Below are 13,204 nucleotides of genomic sequence, written 5' to 3' on the forward strand. Positions count from 1 at the left end.
TTTGAATAAATTTTTCCTTTTAAGTTACCTCCTAATATTTTTCCAAGCTGTATAATTGAACTTTTTAAACTCATGCATCAAAAATAACAAATAGTATCAGCCATCATAGGAATCAGTAACATTATCTCTAATAAAACCATAACCAGCTTTTAATCTCCACATCTATACTTGACACCTTTGTACGTATAGAAACAACAGCAGTAAGTGAGATCATAAACGTTCCATGCCTTTTTTCCTTGAATGTACTCACATAGAGTGAACTGTACATTGTGATATATGTGCTTTCAATACGAATGGATTTAGAGGAGTTTACTGCTCAGCATTAGAAGTCTTTGTAATGCTTGTCTTTTATTTGTAATTCCCTGTAGTCTGCTGTGTTGGTGCTCTTATATTTACTGAATGATAGTCATTTGATTGAGACACTGGAGTGGAGTTGTAAAAAACCCTGGTAGGAAATTAACATTTTCAAGAGGAAAATGCATATGAAGAAAAATAAGGATAAGCAAGATATCAACATGCTATCCTACAAAATGTTTCAACACTATGAAAATGTCACAAGGAACTGGGAAACATAGTCTCTTTTCTTTTCTTTTTCTTTTTCAGACCGAGAAAACAGATAAACGACAGAGTTTTGCATCTTTAGCTTTACGTAAGCGCTACAGCTACTTGACTGAGCCTGGAATGAGTGAGTTTGCTAACATAAATTTACTAATCTATGTGGACTTTTATAAGAAGAGACATTTTTTCTATACCCATTGCATTTGGGGAACATTTGGAAACCAACAGCAAAAGAAAAACTGCCTGCAGGAAAATGTTATTATGGAATCTAAGTAATGTACACAGTTGAAGATAGGAGGGGTCAGCACCCCAGTTCACAGCCTCAAAATATTGTTTTTAAAAAAGCCATTAACTGTTTTTTAATAGCAATATCTATTACTTGTCTTTAAATCCTTGATTTCACTTTGGTTATTAGCAGTGCTAGGAAATAAACACCAATGTTGCTTTAAATTTGTGCTCAGAAGTGAAGATATTTGCCCTTCAGTATTTGAGATGGTAGAAAAGATTCTAGAGTTACTTTGGTTGTCATCTCATTTAAAAAATATAGTTAGGTCATTGCAACCTAGTCTAATCTTTTCTTCCCTTTTTGAGGTAGCACTCTGAATGTTTATTGATTTCCTATACCCCCTGCTTCTTTCTCCTTTATTAAAATATCAATTCTAAATAAGGCTGGTCTTCCCTGGACTAGCTAAGCCCCGTTTTCTCTCCGTGATTGTTGTGGTTTGTTTTTAACTGGCTTGTAAGTATCAAGGTATAGATTCATTCATTTGTTCTCCCTGTGCACTGTCTTTCTCTCCTCCAATCCCCCCTCATCCATATAATCTTCACCTCTGGTGATCACTTTACAGTCCTTAAGCCAACCTCTCTACCTACAGGAACTAAGAGTACTGAGAGCAGCACTGTGTTTGTTTGATCACTTTAACCAGTAGAGTATTATTGAGAGGAGAATTTAGACAAAACAAATTTTTAGTTAGTAAATCATTCCTAGCTGTTTCCCATTGGCTCACAGTTACTTGAGTTCAGGAAGGATTGGAAATTTATGAGCACAAGCCACAACTTTGGCTTTTCCCAAACTGATTTCATGTTTCTGTGGGTCAACACAGTAGATGAAATGTGCAGCAGGAAACTACTCTATTACTTAGATTATATGGTCTTAGCATAAGCTTGTGGCGTCTAGCTCCTTAACTACTAGGGAAGCATACTCGGATACCAAATGTGGAACGCAAGAGAAATGAAACCCCACCACCATTTTACAAACATTTTTCCAGACCTCAGTATTCTCCCTTAGAAGAAATGCCAAAATCCTTCCAAAAACATGAGGGCTGAAGTCAACTGCTGTTATGCCACAAAGCAGGGGAGGTATGTTTGTGCATAACTAGATGGTTTTTCAGTACAACTAAATATACTGAATAGAGAAATTTTCTTTGGAATATTACTTTTCCCCAGAGCTAAGCCCTTACTGGGTAGCAGGTTGGTACCCCCAGGCAACATCCTTAAGCTTTGGATAGGCTCCACTGACCCTGAGGTTAGAAGTACCTCTGGTCTCTAAACATTATTTTGTTTGGGAAATAGTGGAGTTGTAAGGTCAGCTGTGTATGTAATCAGTTGTTATTTTTCCCACTTATAAATAATGTATTGTTACTTTTCAATAAACCCAGTTAAGGTATATGCAACTTGTCTTCCTGAATTCAGAAGACTTCTTTGCCTGATGGAGCCAGCCTTCAGTGGTAAAGAGAGATCCTTTGCTAGTTTTTGGTAGCTGCTAAAATAAACTGCCTTGACACATTGGATTGAGCCCAAATCATCAAACTGAAGGAATCCCCAAACCTTCCATTTGCAGTGTGGCATTTCCAAAAGAGTTAAGCAATATACTATTGAGAATTCTGGTTAAGAGGGGTAATAGATGGAGGTTTCCTTAGTTCTTCCACTTTTCTTTAGAATAATGTATAGGCCTAGAAAAGAATATGTTCTGAATGTTTGAATTTAAATGTACACTAGGAATGAAAATCTTCACTCTTGTGGGAGTAGCTGCTAAACCAAGAACTGAACTGTAGCAATGGGACAGGCACAGCATGAAGAGGAGCATAAAAGATGAAGCAGATACTCATTTCCTCTTCGCGTTTCACTATTATGCTGAACCAGTGCTTTCGGGGAGCGAGACTGTAATCATCTCTGACGTAGAACATTAGCCCTTGGCAGGCATTCCAAATCACTGTGACCAGTTCGGTTTGTTTGTGAGAGTTGTAGAAGTAGAGAGGACTAAGTGTGTGTTCGTTCTTCCCCAGTGAATGTGCTTACGCCATTTGTGTGTTTTCTTTGCCACTGTAAGAAGAATACTAAGGGTACTGAGTATACCCATCTTTCCTAGTAAGAGATCTACTTGATGGTTGATCTGATATTTGGGGGTATTATCCACGAGTTCCATAAACATTCTGGGAAGGCACTAAAATTGTTATTTTTGCAACTGATAAATACACTCACATACACACAGATGCACACACACACACACACTGTATTCCACTGTAGGTTCTTAAAATGGGGTATTAAAAAAATATGACTGTGCTTTTTTAGATTTTCCCTGTAATACCTTTGGGCATTAAAAGTAGAATAGATTATGAAAAAATCTAAGATGAACCATGTGTTTATTATATCCATAATGAAGACAGCTATAAATATGGATATATTTAATTGCAGATATATTTTTAAAGTGCAGTATTAAATATTTTCCTAAAATATCAAAGGGTACTAAGACTTCATATCTCATGGAAAAAGTGTACTCTTCTTTCTAAATGCTCTTGTGAAAGTGCTTTTAAAGTTTATTATATTGTGCATAATATGGCATACAAATTGTATTACTTCACTGGCTTGTTTGCCATGATATATTGCGCATGATAAAATGTTTTCATTTGCTTTGCTTGCTTATGGTAACCATGAACCATATTTTCTGTTTTTTTTCCCCTCCTTTATGTGTGTAGACACATGCATTTTTAAATCATTTCATATTACATTTTCTTTTTCCCCCACCAAAGGAATATACTGCATGGAAAAAATAAATGCAAACATTCCTTTTCTTTGTTTTTTTTCTTTTAAAATTCTGACACACAAAATTTCTTGCTCTTATTGGCTTTTTATGGGTGCGAAGCATAACTGAATTGTGCATGGAAGATACAGATTAAAAAACCCAGTGGCTTCACAGTTTGCACATCAGTTGTCTGTCACTGAAAAGTTATTTTTGACTCTGCATGAAATAGGCTTGAGTGGTTTTTAAAAAGAGTTTTAGATATTTAAAGTACAGCAACACATATTGATATGGTTCTAAGTAGGTGCAATCTGTACCATTAAAAGGTTCAAGAAGAAGGAACTTTAGAAATTACTATAATAAGTCATATGGTTGCACAAAACAAACATGTACTATTCAGGCAAAACAGAATGGCTGCTGATAATTCAAAACCAGCACATAAGAAAGTCAATAGGAAATAAGAGAACAGTTTTCCTTTGTGGTTATTTTTCTCATCATTAATTCTTTCCTCATGTTTTCTATTTTCCATTGTTGGCCTATTTGGTTGCAATGTGCTTTTCTGTCTTTCATTTCACATTGCTCTGTTTTTTATTTATGTTGTAGTTTTTTGGTTTTTTTTCTTCACTTTGGATTAGATATATCTGTAGATTCCCCCCCCTTGTTTATTTAATTGTTCCTTTTGCCTCTTCCATTCTAAATCATGCAAACAATTGTACTTGCTTTTGTAATATTTCAAAGTTTACTGACCAATTTTTTTCTCTGGTCTCTCTGTCTCTCAACCATTTTTGTTGATTTTTGTGTTTGATTTCATTTTAAAATTTAAGAAACAGTTGAACGGAGTGCAGGAGCAACAAGATCCCTCCCCACCACTTACTCATACAAGCCATTGTTTTCTACAAGACCATACCAGTCCTGGACAACAGCTCCGATTACAGTGCCCGGGCCAGCCAAGTCAGGCTTCACTTCCTTATCAAGTTCTTCTTCAAATACGCCATCAGCTTCTCCATTAAAATCAATATGGTCTGTTTCGACTCCTTCTCCAATCAAATCCACATTAGGCGCATCAACAACATCTTCAGTTAAATCCATTAGTGACGTGGCATCTCCAATTAGATCCTTTCGGACAATTTCTTCACCAATAAAAACAGTGGTGTCACCATCTCCATACAATATCCAAGTTTCTTCTGGTACCCTGGTTAGAACTCCTGCAGTCACAGAGGTTATGCCTTTAAAAGGGCTGGCATCCAATTCTACGTTTTCCTCTCGAACCTCTCCAGTGACTACAGCAGGATCTCTTTTGGAGAGATCATCAATTACTATGACACCCCCTGCCTCCCCTAAATCAAACATTAATATGTATTCATCAAGTCTGCCTTTTAAGTCAATTATTACATCAGCAGCACCGCTATTATCGTCACCTTTAAAGTCAGTGGTGTCTCCAGCCATATCTGCAGTTGATGTCATTTCATCAGCTAAAGTTACGATGACACCTTCTTTCTCATCACCTGTGAAACAGATGCCTGGACATGCAGAGGTAGCATTAGTCAATGGATCTATTTCCCCTCTGAAATATCCATCATCTTCAACTTTAATCAATGGATACAAAGCCACTGCCACATTACAGGACAAAATTTCTACAGCTACAAACTCTGTAAGCTCTGTGGTTAATGCAGCCACTGACACAGTTGAGAAAGTGTTTTCTACCACAACAACAATGCCATTTTCCCCACTCAGGTCATATGTTTCTTCAGCACCATCAGCTTTTCAGTCTTTAAGAACTCCTTCCACAAGTGCACTCTATACATCCCTTGGGTCGTCAATATCTGCAACTACCTCATCTGTAACATCATCAGTAATAACAGTGCCAGTATACTCTGTAGTCAATGTTTTGCCAGAGCCAGCATTAAAGAAACTTCCAGAGTCTAATTCACTTACAAAATCAGCAGCAGCCTTGTTGTCACCCATTAAAACATTGACTACAGAGACATGCCCTCAACCCTATTTCAATCGAACTTCATCTCCAGTTAAGTCATCTCTGTTCCTTACACCCTCTGCCCTTAAGTTGTCTGCACCATCTTCTTTATCTTCCAGTCAGGAGATATTAAAAGATGTGGCTGAAATGAAGGAGGACCTAATGCGGATGACTGCAATACTACAGACAGATGTGCCTGAGGAGAAGCCATTCCAACCTGAACTCCCAAAAGAAGGGAGAATTGACGATGAAGAGCCTTTCAAGATTGTTGAGAAAGTAAAGGAAGACTTAGTAAAAGTTAGTGAAATCCTTAAAAAGGATGTGTGTGTAGACAATAAAGGATCACCCAAATCACCAAAAAGTGACAAAGGACACTCTCCTGAAGATGACTGGATAGAATTCACTTCAGAAGAAATAAACGAAGCACGACAACAAACTGTTGGGAGCCATTCTCCATCTCTGCCAGAGAGGGTGCAAGTTAAAGCAAAAGCTGCCTCTGAAAAGGATTATAACTTGACAAAAGTTATTGATTACCTAACAAATGATATCGGGAGCAGTTCACTGACAAATTTAAAGTACAAATTTGAGGATGCAAAGAAGGATGGTGAAGAGAGACAGAAAAGAATTTTAAAACCAGCAATTGCTTTGCAGGAACACAAACTCAAAATGCCTCCAGCCTCCATGAGGCCTTCCACCTCTGAGAAAGAATTATGTAAAATGGCCGATTCCTTTTTTGGAACAGATACTATTTTAGAGTCTCCAGATGACTTTTCTCAACATGATCAAGATAAAAGTCCCCTGTCAGACAGTGGCTTTGAAACAAGAAGTGAGAAAACACCTTCAGCCCCACAAAGCGCTGAAAGCACTGGTCCTAAGCCACTTTTTCATGAAGTTCCTATCCCTCCTGTCATTACAGAAACAAGAACTGAAGTGGTTCATGTTATCAGGAGCTATGAACCCTCAGCTGGAGATGTTTCCCAGCCCCAACCAGAGGAGCCCGTGTCACCTAAACCTTCACCTACATTTATGGAATTGGAGCCAAAGCCCACCACTTCTAGTATTAAAGAGAAAGTTAAGGCATTTCAAATGAAAGCCAACAGTGAAGAAGATGATCACAATCGGGTTTTGAGCAAAGGCATGCGTGTTAAAGAAGAGACGCATATAACCACAACCACCAGAATGGTTTATCATTCTCCACCAGGCAGTGAAGGTACCTCTGAGAGAATTGAAGAAACCATGTCAGTCCATGATATCATGAAGGCCTTTCAGTCCGGCCGGGACCCTTCCAAAGAACTGGCAGGTCTGTTTGAACATAAGTCTTCAGTGTCTCCAGATGTTCACAAGTCTGCTGCTGAAACCTCAACCCAGCACGTAGAGAGGGACAACCAAATGAAACCCAAACTGGAGCGTATAATAGAAGTCCACATTGAAAAAGGTAACCAAGCTGAGCCCACTGAAGTCATTATTAGAGAAACCAAAAAGCATCCAGAAAAGGAAATGTATGTATATCAGAAAGACTTATCCCGGGGAGATATTAACCTAAAAGATTTTCTGCCAGAAAAACATGATGCTTTTCCTTGTTCAGAGGAACAGGGTCAGCAAGAAGAAGAAGAGCTTACTGCTGAAGAATCATTGCCTTCTTATCTGGAGTCTTCCAGAGTAAACACTCCTGTGTCCCAAGAAGAAGATAGTCGCCCTAGTTCTGCTCAACTCATATCTGATGACTCTTATAAAACATTGAAGCTTTTGAGTCAACACTCAATAGAATACCATGATGATGAGTTGTCAGAATTAAGAGGGGAGTCTTACAGGTTTGCTGAGAAAATGCTTCTGTCAGAAAAGTTAGATGTGTCTCATTCTGATACTGAGGAATCAGTTACAGACCATGCAGGACCCCCTAGCTCAGAGTTACAGGGGTCTGATAAGTGGTCCAGAGAAAATGTAGCCACTGCCCCCAAAAAAGAAATTGTCTCCAAAATCTATAAAGATGTGTCTGAAAATGGTGTAGGTAAAGTGTCTAAAGATGAGCATTTTGATAAAGTGACAGTATTGCATTATTCTGGCGATGTTAGTAGTCCAAAACATGCTATGTGGATGCGCTTTACTGAGGACAGATTAGACAGAGGTAGAGAGAAGTTACTATATGAAGATAGGGTGGACAGGACTGTGAAGGAGGCTGAAGAAAAACTGACTGAAGTGTCACAGTTTTTTCGTGACAAAACTGAAAAGCTAAATGATGAACTGCAATCCCCAGAGAAAAAGTCACGCCCTAGAAATGGCAAAGAATACTCTTCTCAAAGTTCTACCAGTAGCAGCCCTGAGAAAGTACTGCTAACAGAGCTGTTGGCATCCAATGATGAATGGGTTAAAGCAAGGCAGCATGGCCATGATGGACAAGGCTTCCCCCAAGCCGATGAGAGGAAAGCGTCTAGTCTGCCCAGCAGCCCAGAGAAGAAGGATCTTTGCCAAGAGACCGAGGAGAGCAAGTCCTCAGTGGCAGCCAAAGGAAGTGTTTCACAGAGCACAGCACCAGAAGGGCCCCAGTCTGGGTTTCAGCTCAAACAATCTAAACTTAGTTCTATTAGACTAAAATTTGAACAAGGCATACAAGGAAAAAGTAAGGACATATCTCAAGAAGAGAAAAAACCAGATGGCCAATCCAGAATCCCAGTTAAAAAAATTCAAGAGAGCAAGCTGCCTGTCTACCAAGTTTTTGCTAGAGAAAAACAGCAGAAGGCCATAGACCTCTCAGATGAAAGTGTGCCTGATCAAAAAGATTTTATGGTATTGAAAGCCAAAGATGAATACTCCCAAAGCAATGAAATTGTTGTAAATGATTCTGGCTTTTATGATGTAAAAAAAGAGAGAACTGAAATGTCAAGGAAAGCAATGTCTGACTATTTTTCTGAGCAACAGACTAAAGACTTGGCATGTCATGTAACCACAGACTTAGCAACTAAGGAACCATGGGACAAAAAGGTCTTTAGAACGTGGGAAAGTTCTGGAGCTACTAACAATAAGTCACAGAAAGAAAAACTTTCACATGTACTTGTTCATGATGTAAGAGAGAATCACAATGATCACCCTGAGAATAAAAGCATTGATGAAAAGAATGAATTTATGTCTGTGACTGAGAGAGAACACAAATTGTTAACAAATGGCTCTCTCTCAGAAATTAAGGAAATGACTGTAAAATCTCCCTCCAAAAAAGTCTTATATAGGGAATATGTTGTTAAAGAAGGGGAACATCCAGGAGGACCTCTTGATCAACTTTCCAGGAGAAGTGAGACCTCAGCAGTGTCTCACATTCCAGTCAGAGTTCCTGATGAAAGGAGAATGCTGTCTTCTAATGTTCCTGATGTTTTTTGTGAGCAGTCAACATTTCCAAAACATGAACTATCACAAAAATTACCCCAGTCATGTATGAGTAAAGAGATCATCAAGACACAGCACTTTAATTCTGTAGAAGATGAAAAAGTTACGTATTCAGAAATCAGCAAAGTTTCTAAACATCAGAGTTACGTAGGCTTATGCCCACCTCTTGATGAAACTGAAATCTCCCCCACCAAATCTCCTGATTCTTTAGATATTAGCCCAGGAAAGGAATCTCCCTCTAGTGATGTATTCGACCACAGTCCCATTGATGGATTGGAAAAAGTTGCACCATTAGCTCAGATAGAGGGAGGGAAAGAAATAAAAACGTTACCCGTTTATGTTAGTTTTGTACAAGTGGGGAAGCAATATGAAAAGGAGATACAACAAGGAAGTATAAAAAAAATCATAAGTCAGGAATGTAAGACAGTACAAGAAACCAGGGGGGCCTTTTATACAACTAGACAGCAAAAGCAACCTCCTTCTCCCCAAGGTAGCCCAGAAGATGATACTCTAGAGCAAGTATCCTTTCTAGACAGCTCTGGGAAAAGCCCTTTAACCCCAGAAACTCCCAGTTCAGAAGAAGTGAGTTATGAATTTACATCAAAGACACCAGACTCGCTCATAGCTTATATCCCAGGCAAACCCAGCCCAATTCCTGAGGTTTCTGAAGAATCAGAGGAGGAAGAACAGGCCAAATCAACCTCCTTAAAGCAAACTACAGTAGAGGAAACAACAGTTGAGCGTGAAATGCCTACTGATGTGAGCAGAGACTCTAACCAAAGACCTAAAATTAACAGAGTTGCCTATATTGAATTTCCCCCTCCTCCACCCCTGGATGCAGACCACATCGAGTTGGATAAGAATCATCATTATCTCCCTGAGAAAGAGGTCAACATGATTGAAGTCAATCTGCAAGATGAGCATGACAAATACCAGCTGGCTGAACCAGTCATCAGAGTGCAGCCACCCTCACCAGTTCCTCCCGGGGCAGACATCAGCGATTCGAGTGATGATGAATCTATTTATCAACCAGTTCCAGTTAAAAAATACACCTTCAAATTAAAGGAGGTAGATGATGAACAAAAAGACGTGACAAAATCTAAAGCTTCAACTGAAAAGGCTGCCAACCAGAAAGAACTGGAAACTAATGGATCTGGAAAAGATAATGAATTTGCCCTTGGCCTTGAGTCACCTCAGAATGAAACTGCCCAGAATGGGAACAATGACCAGTCCATCACAGAGTGTTCCATTGCTACCACAGCAGAGTTTTCTCATGATACGGATGCCACAGAGATTGACTCTCTGGATGGCTATGACCTGCAAGATGAAGATGATGGTTTGACAGAAAGTGATTCTAGACTTCCAAGTCAAACCATGGAAATAAAGAAAGATGTCTGGAATACAGAAGGCATTCTGAAGCCAGCTGATCGCTCTTTTAGCCAAAGTAAACTTGAAGTTATTGAGGAGGAGGGAAAGGTGGGACAAGATGAAGATAAGCCACCTTCTAAAAGTTCTTCATTTGAAAAAACTCCTGATAAGACTGATCATAAGTCAGGGGCCCAGTTTTTCACACTAGAAGGCAGACACCCTGACAGATCAGTGTTTCCTGATACCTATTTCAGTTACAAAGTAGACGAAGAATTTGCCACTCCTTTTAAAACAGTAGCAACCAAAGGTCTAGATTTTGACCCTTGGTCTAATAACCGAGGGGATGATGAAGTTTTTGACAGTAAATCACGAGAAGATGAAACTAAGCCATTTGGTCTGGCGGTGGAAGACCGTTCTCCAGCAACAACCCCTGATACAACACCAGCCAGAACACCAACTGATGAAAGTACCCCAACTAGTGAGCCTAACCCCTTCCCATTTCATGAAGGAAAAATGTTTGAGATGACTCGCAGTGGTGCAATTGACATGAGCAAGAGGGATTTTGTTGAAGAGAGGCTCCAATTTTTCCAGATTGGTGAGCATACTTCTGAAGGGAAGTCAGGGGACAAGGGGGAAGGGGATAAAAGTATGGTCACTGCCACCCCACAGCCACACTCAGGGGACACCACTGTAGAAACCAATCTAGAGAGAAATGTAGAGGCACCTACTGTCGACCCTAACCCCAGCATCCCGGCCAGCGGAGAGTATCAGGAAGGCACATGCAGTAGTGGCTCCCTGGAGAAATCAGCTGCAGCCACTAACACCTCCAAAGTTGACCCCAAGTTACGCACGCCTATAAAAATGGGAATTTCTGCATCCACCATGACCATGAAGAAAGAAGGCCCTGGAGAAGTAACAGATAAGATAGAAACTGTGATGACGAATTGTCAGGGATTAGAGAATGAAACTATAATTCTTTCAAATACAGCCAATAGCCAGATGGGCATTAGGCCCAAAGAAAAACATGATTTTCAAAAAGATAACTTTAATAACAACAACAATTTGGATTCTTCCACTACACAGATAGATAACATTACAAGTAATATAGTTCTGACAGAACATTCTTCACCCATTTGTTCCACAGAAAAAGCTAATCCAGTAAAAACCTCATCAGGAAAAAAGACAGGGGTACTGCAAGGACACTGTATAAGAGATAAGCAGAGAGTTCTGGGAGAGCAACAAAAGACAAAAGAATCTATAGGTATTAGGCAAAAGTCCAAACTTCCTGTAAAGGCCACTTCACCAAAAGATATCTTCCCACCAAATCATACGACAAACATGAAAGCAAATAAAATGAAGCGGGTTAGTCAAGCTGAGAAAACTAAAACCCTTACTTCTCCATGTGTAGATACAAAGTCCAGAATTCCAGTAAAAAGCACACATAGGGATAACATAGCTTCAGTTAGAAAAGCATGTGCCACACAGAAGCAAGGGCAGTCAGAGAAAGGCAAGCTCAAACAGCTTCCATCCAAGTTGCCAGTAAAGGTAAGATCCACCTGTGTCACAACCACCACCACCAGCACCACCACCACCACCAACACCACAGTTAAAGTTAGGAAAAGTCAGCTTAAGGAAGTATGTAAACATTCCATTGAATATTTTAAGGGAATTAGTGGTGAGACCTTAAAACTTGTGGACCGCCTCTCTGAAGAAGAAAGAAAGATGCAGTCCGAGTTGTCCGATGAAGAAGACAGTACCTCAAGAAACACGTCGTTATCCGAGACTTCCCGGGGTGGCCAGCCTTCAGTTACAACGAAGTCTGCTAGAGATAAGAAAACAGAGGCAGCACCTTTAAAATCAAAGAGTGAAAAGGCCGGCAGTGAGAAAAGGAGCAGTAGAAGGACTGGTGAGAATGAAGGCAGTCAGGTTTCTTGAGCACTCTTTGCTCACATCCTGGAGAACAAGCCTAGTTTGTAAACACTTTCTAACTCGTAGACCCTAGTGCATGAACTGTTGTGATTGCCTGTGGAGTGACTTAATCGTAGTTCTCATTCTGTCATTGTCATTTGTACGTGCTGTCTTATATATTCTTCTTTCGTCCTTTAGTCAACTACACTGTAGATAGCTAGGGAAGCATGCTGAAGCTATTGGTGTCATTCAAGATGAGCAACTTTTTAAAGTGTGCTAATGAATATGATTTTGTCAAATTAAAAGCACATACCTTGGCATCCCATCATGGTGTTTTCACCAAGACGACAATTCTGTAACTGTTGTAAATTGCTAGCTTGTCAGCATGTTTAATTTCATTACATTGAGCATCCATGTAGTCTGACATTTGGCCTGATGCAGGTAAAAAACAAGTGAGCCATGTGAAAAAAGAAGTGTTCATGTAGGTGATTAGGACACATTTAAGTGTACGGTGTTAGTATTAGTCTCTCTGTAAAATCTGAGTACTGCTAAAAGCAATTTTCCATTATGGTATCTTTCTTGATGCTTATTTTAATTAAGAAATTATAAATCGTAGGTCCACAGAGTCCATGTGAGCGGACAGATATAAGAATGGCGATAGTAGCTGATCACCTGGGCCTTAGTTGGACAGGTAAGTGTATATACTCCTGAATGAAACAAAAAGTTTCTTAATTTCTTTGTCTTATTCACAAGTGTGTCCATTATAAAAAATAAAAATAAGCAAAAAGAAAAAACATTTTTATTGCCTATAATTCTGTCTACCCAGAGATAATTACAGATGGTACCTTGTATACTCTGTTTTTTCAAAACTTTTTCTATGCACATACAATGAAGGAATAGAAATTTAAATCTACTTTTGAAATTTAAGTAATTTCTTCATAATACTATTTCTGGTAACACAGAATAACCTTTTACCTCACAGCATTTTATGTGTATGTGTGTAT

The 13,204-nt window shown here is 39.3% G+C and overlaps 1 protein-coding gene across 28 annotated transcripts in view; it reads left to right on the forward strand.

Annotated features, from left to right (window-relative positions):
• Positions 1-13,204, forward strand: part of ANK3 (ankyrin 3) — a 715,267-nt gene that overhangs the window by 661,821 nt on the left and 40,242 nt on the right. For 25 of the 28 annotated variants that reach the window (XM_077125230.1, XM_077125228.1, XM_077125245.1 and 22 more), the window contains 2 exons: positions 604-685; positions 12,817-12,891. In XM_077125230.1, the coding sequence (XP_076981345.1) occupies positions 604-685; positions 12,817-12,891 (157 nt within the window). Of the gene's footprint in view, positions 1-603; positions 686-4,407; positions 12,199-12,816; positions 12,892-13,204 lie in introns of all 28 variants that reach the window. The other 3 variants (XM_077125227.1, XM_077125231.1, XM_077125251.1) reach the window with 2 other exon arrangements.

The sequence above is a fragment of the Tamandua tetradactyla genome, chromosome 13 (genome assembly GCF_023851605.1).
Source record: "Tamandua tetradactyla isolate mTamTet1 chromosome 13, mTamTet1.pri, whole genome shotgun sequence".
Taxonomy (NCBI): Eukaryota; Metazoa; Chordata; class Mammalia; order Pilosa; family Myrmecophagidae; genus Tamandua; species Tamandua tetradactyla.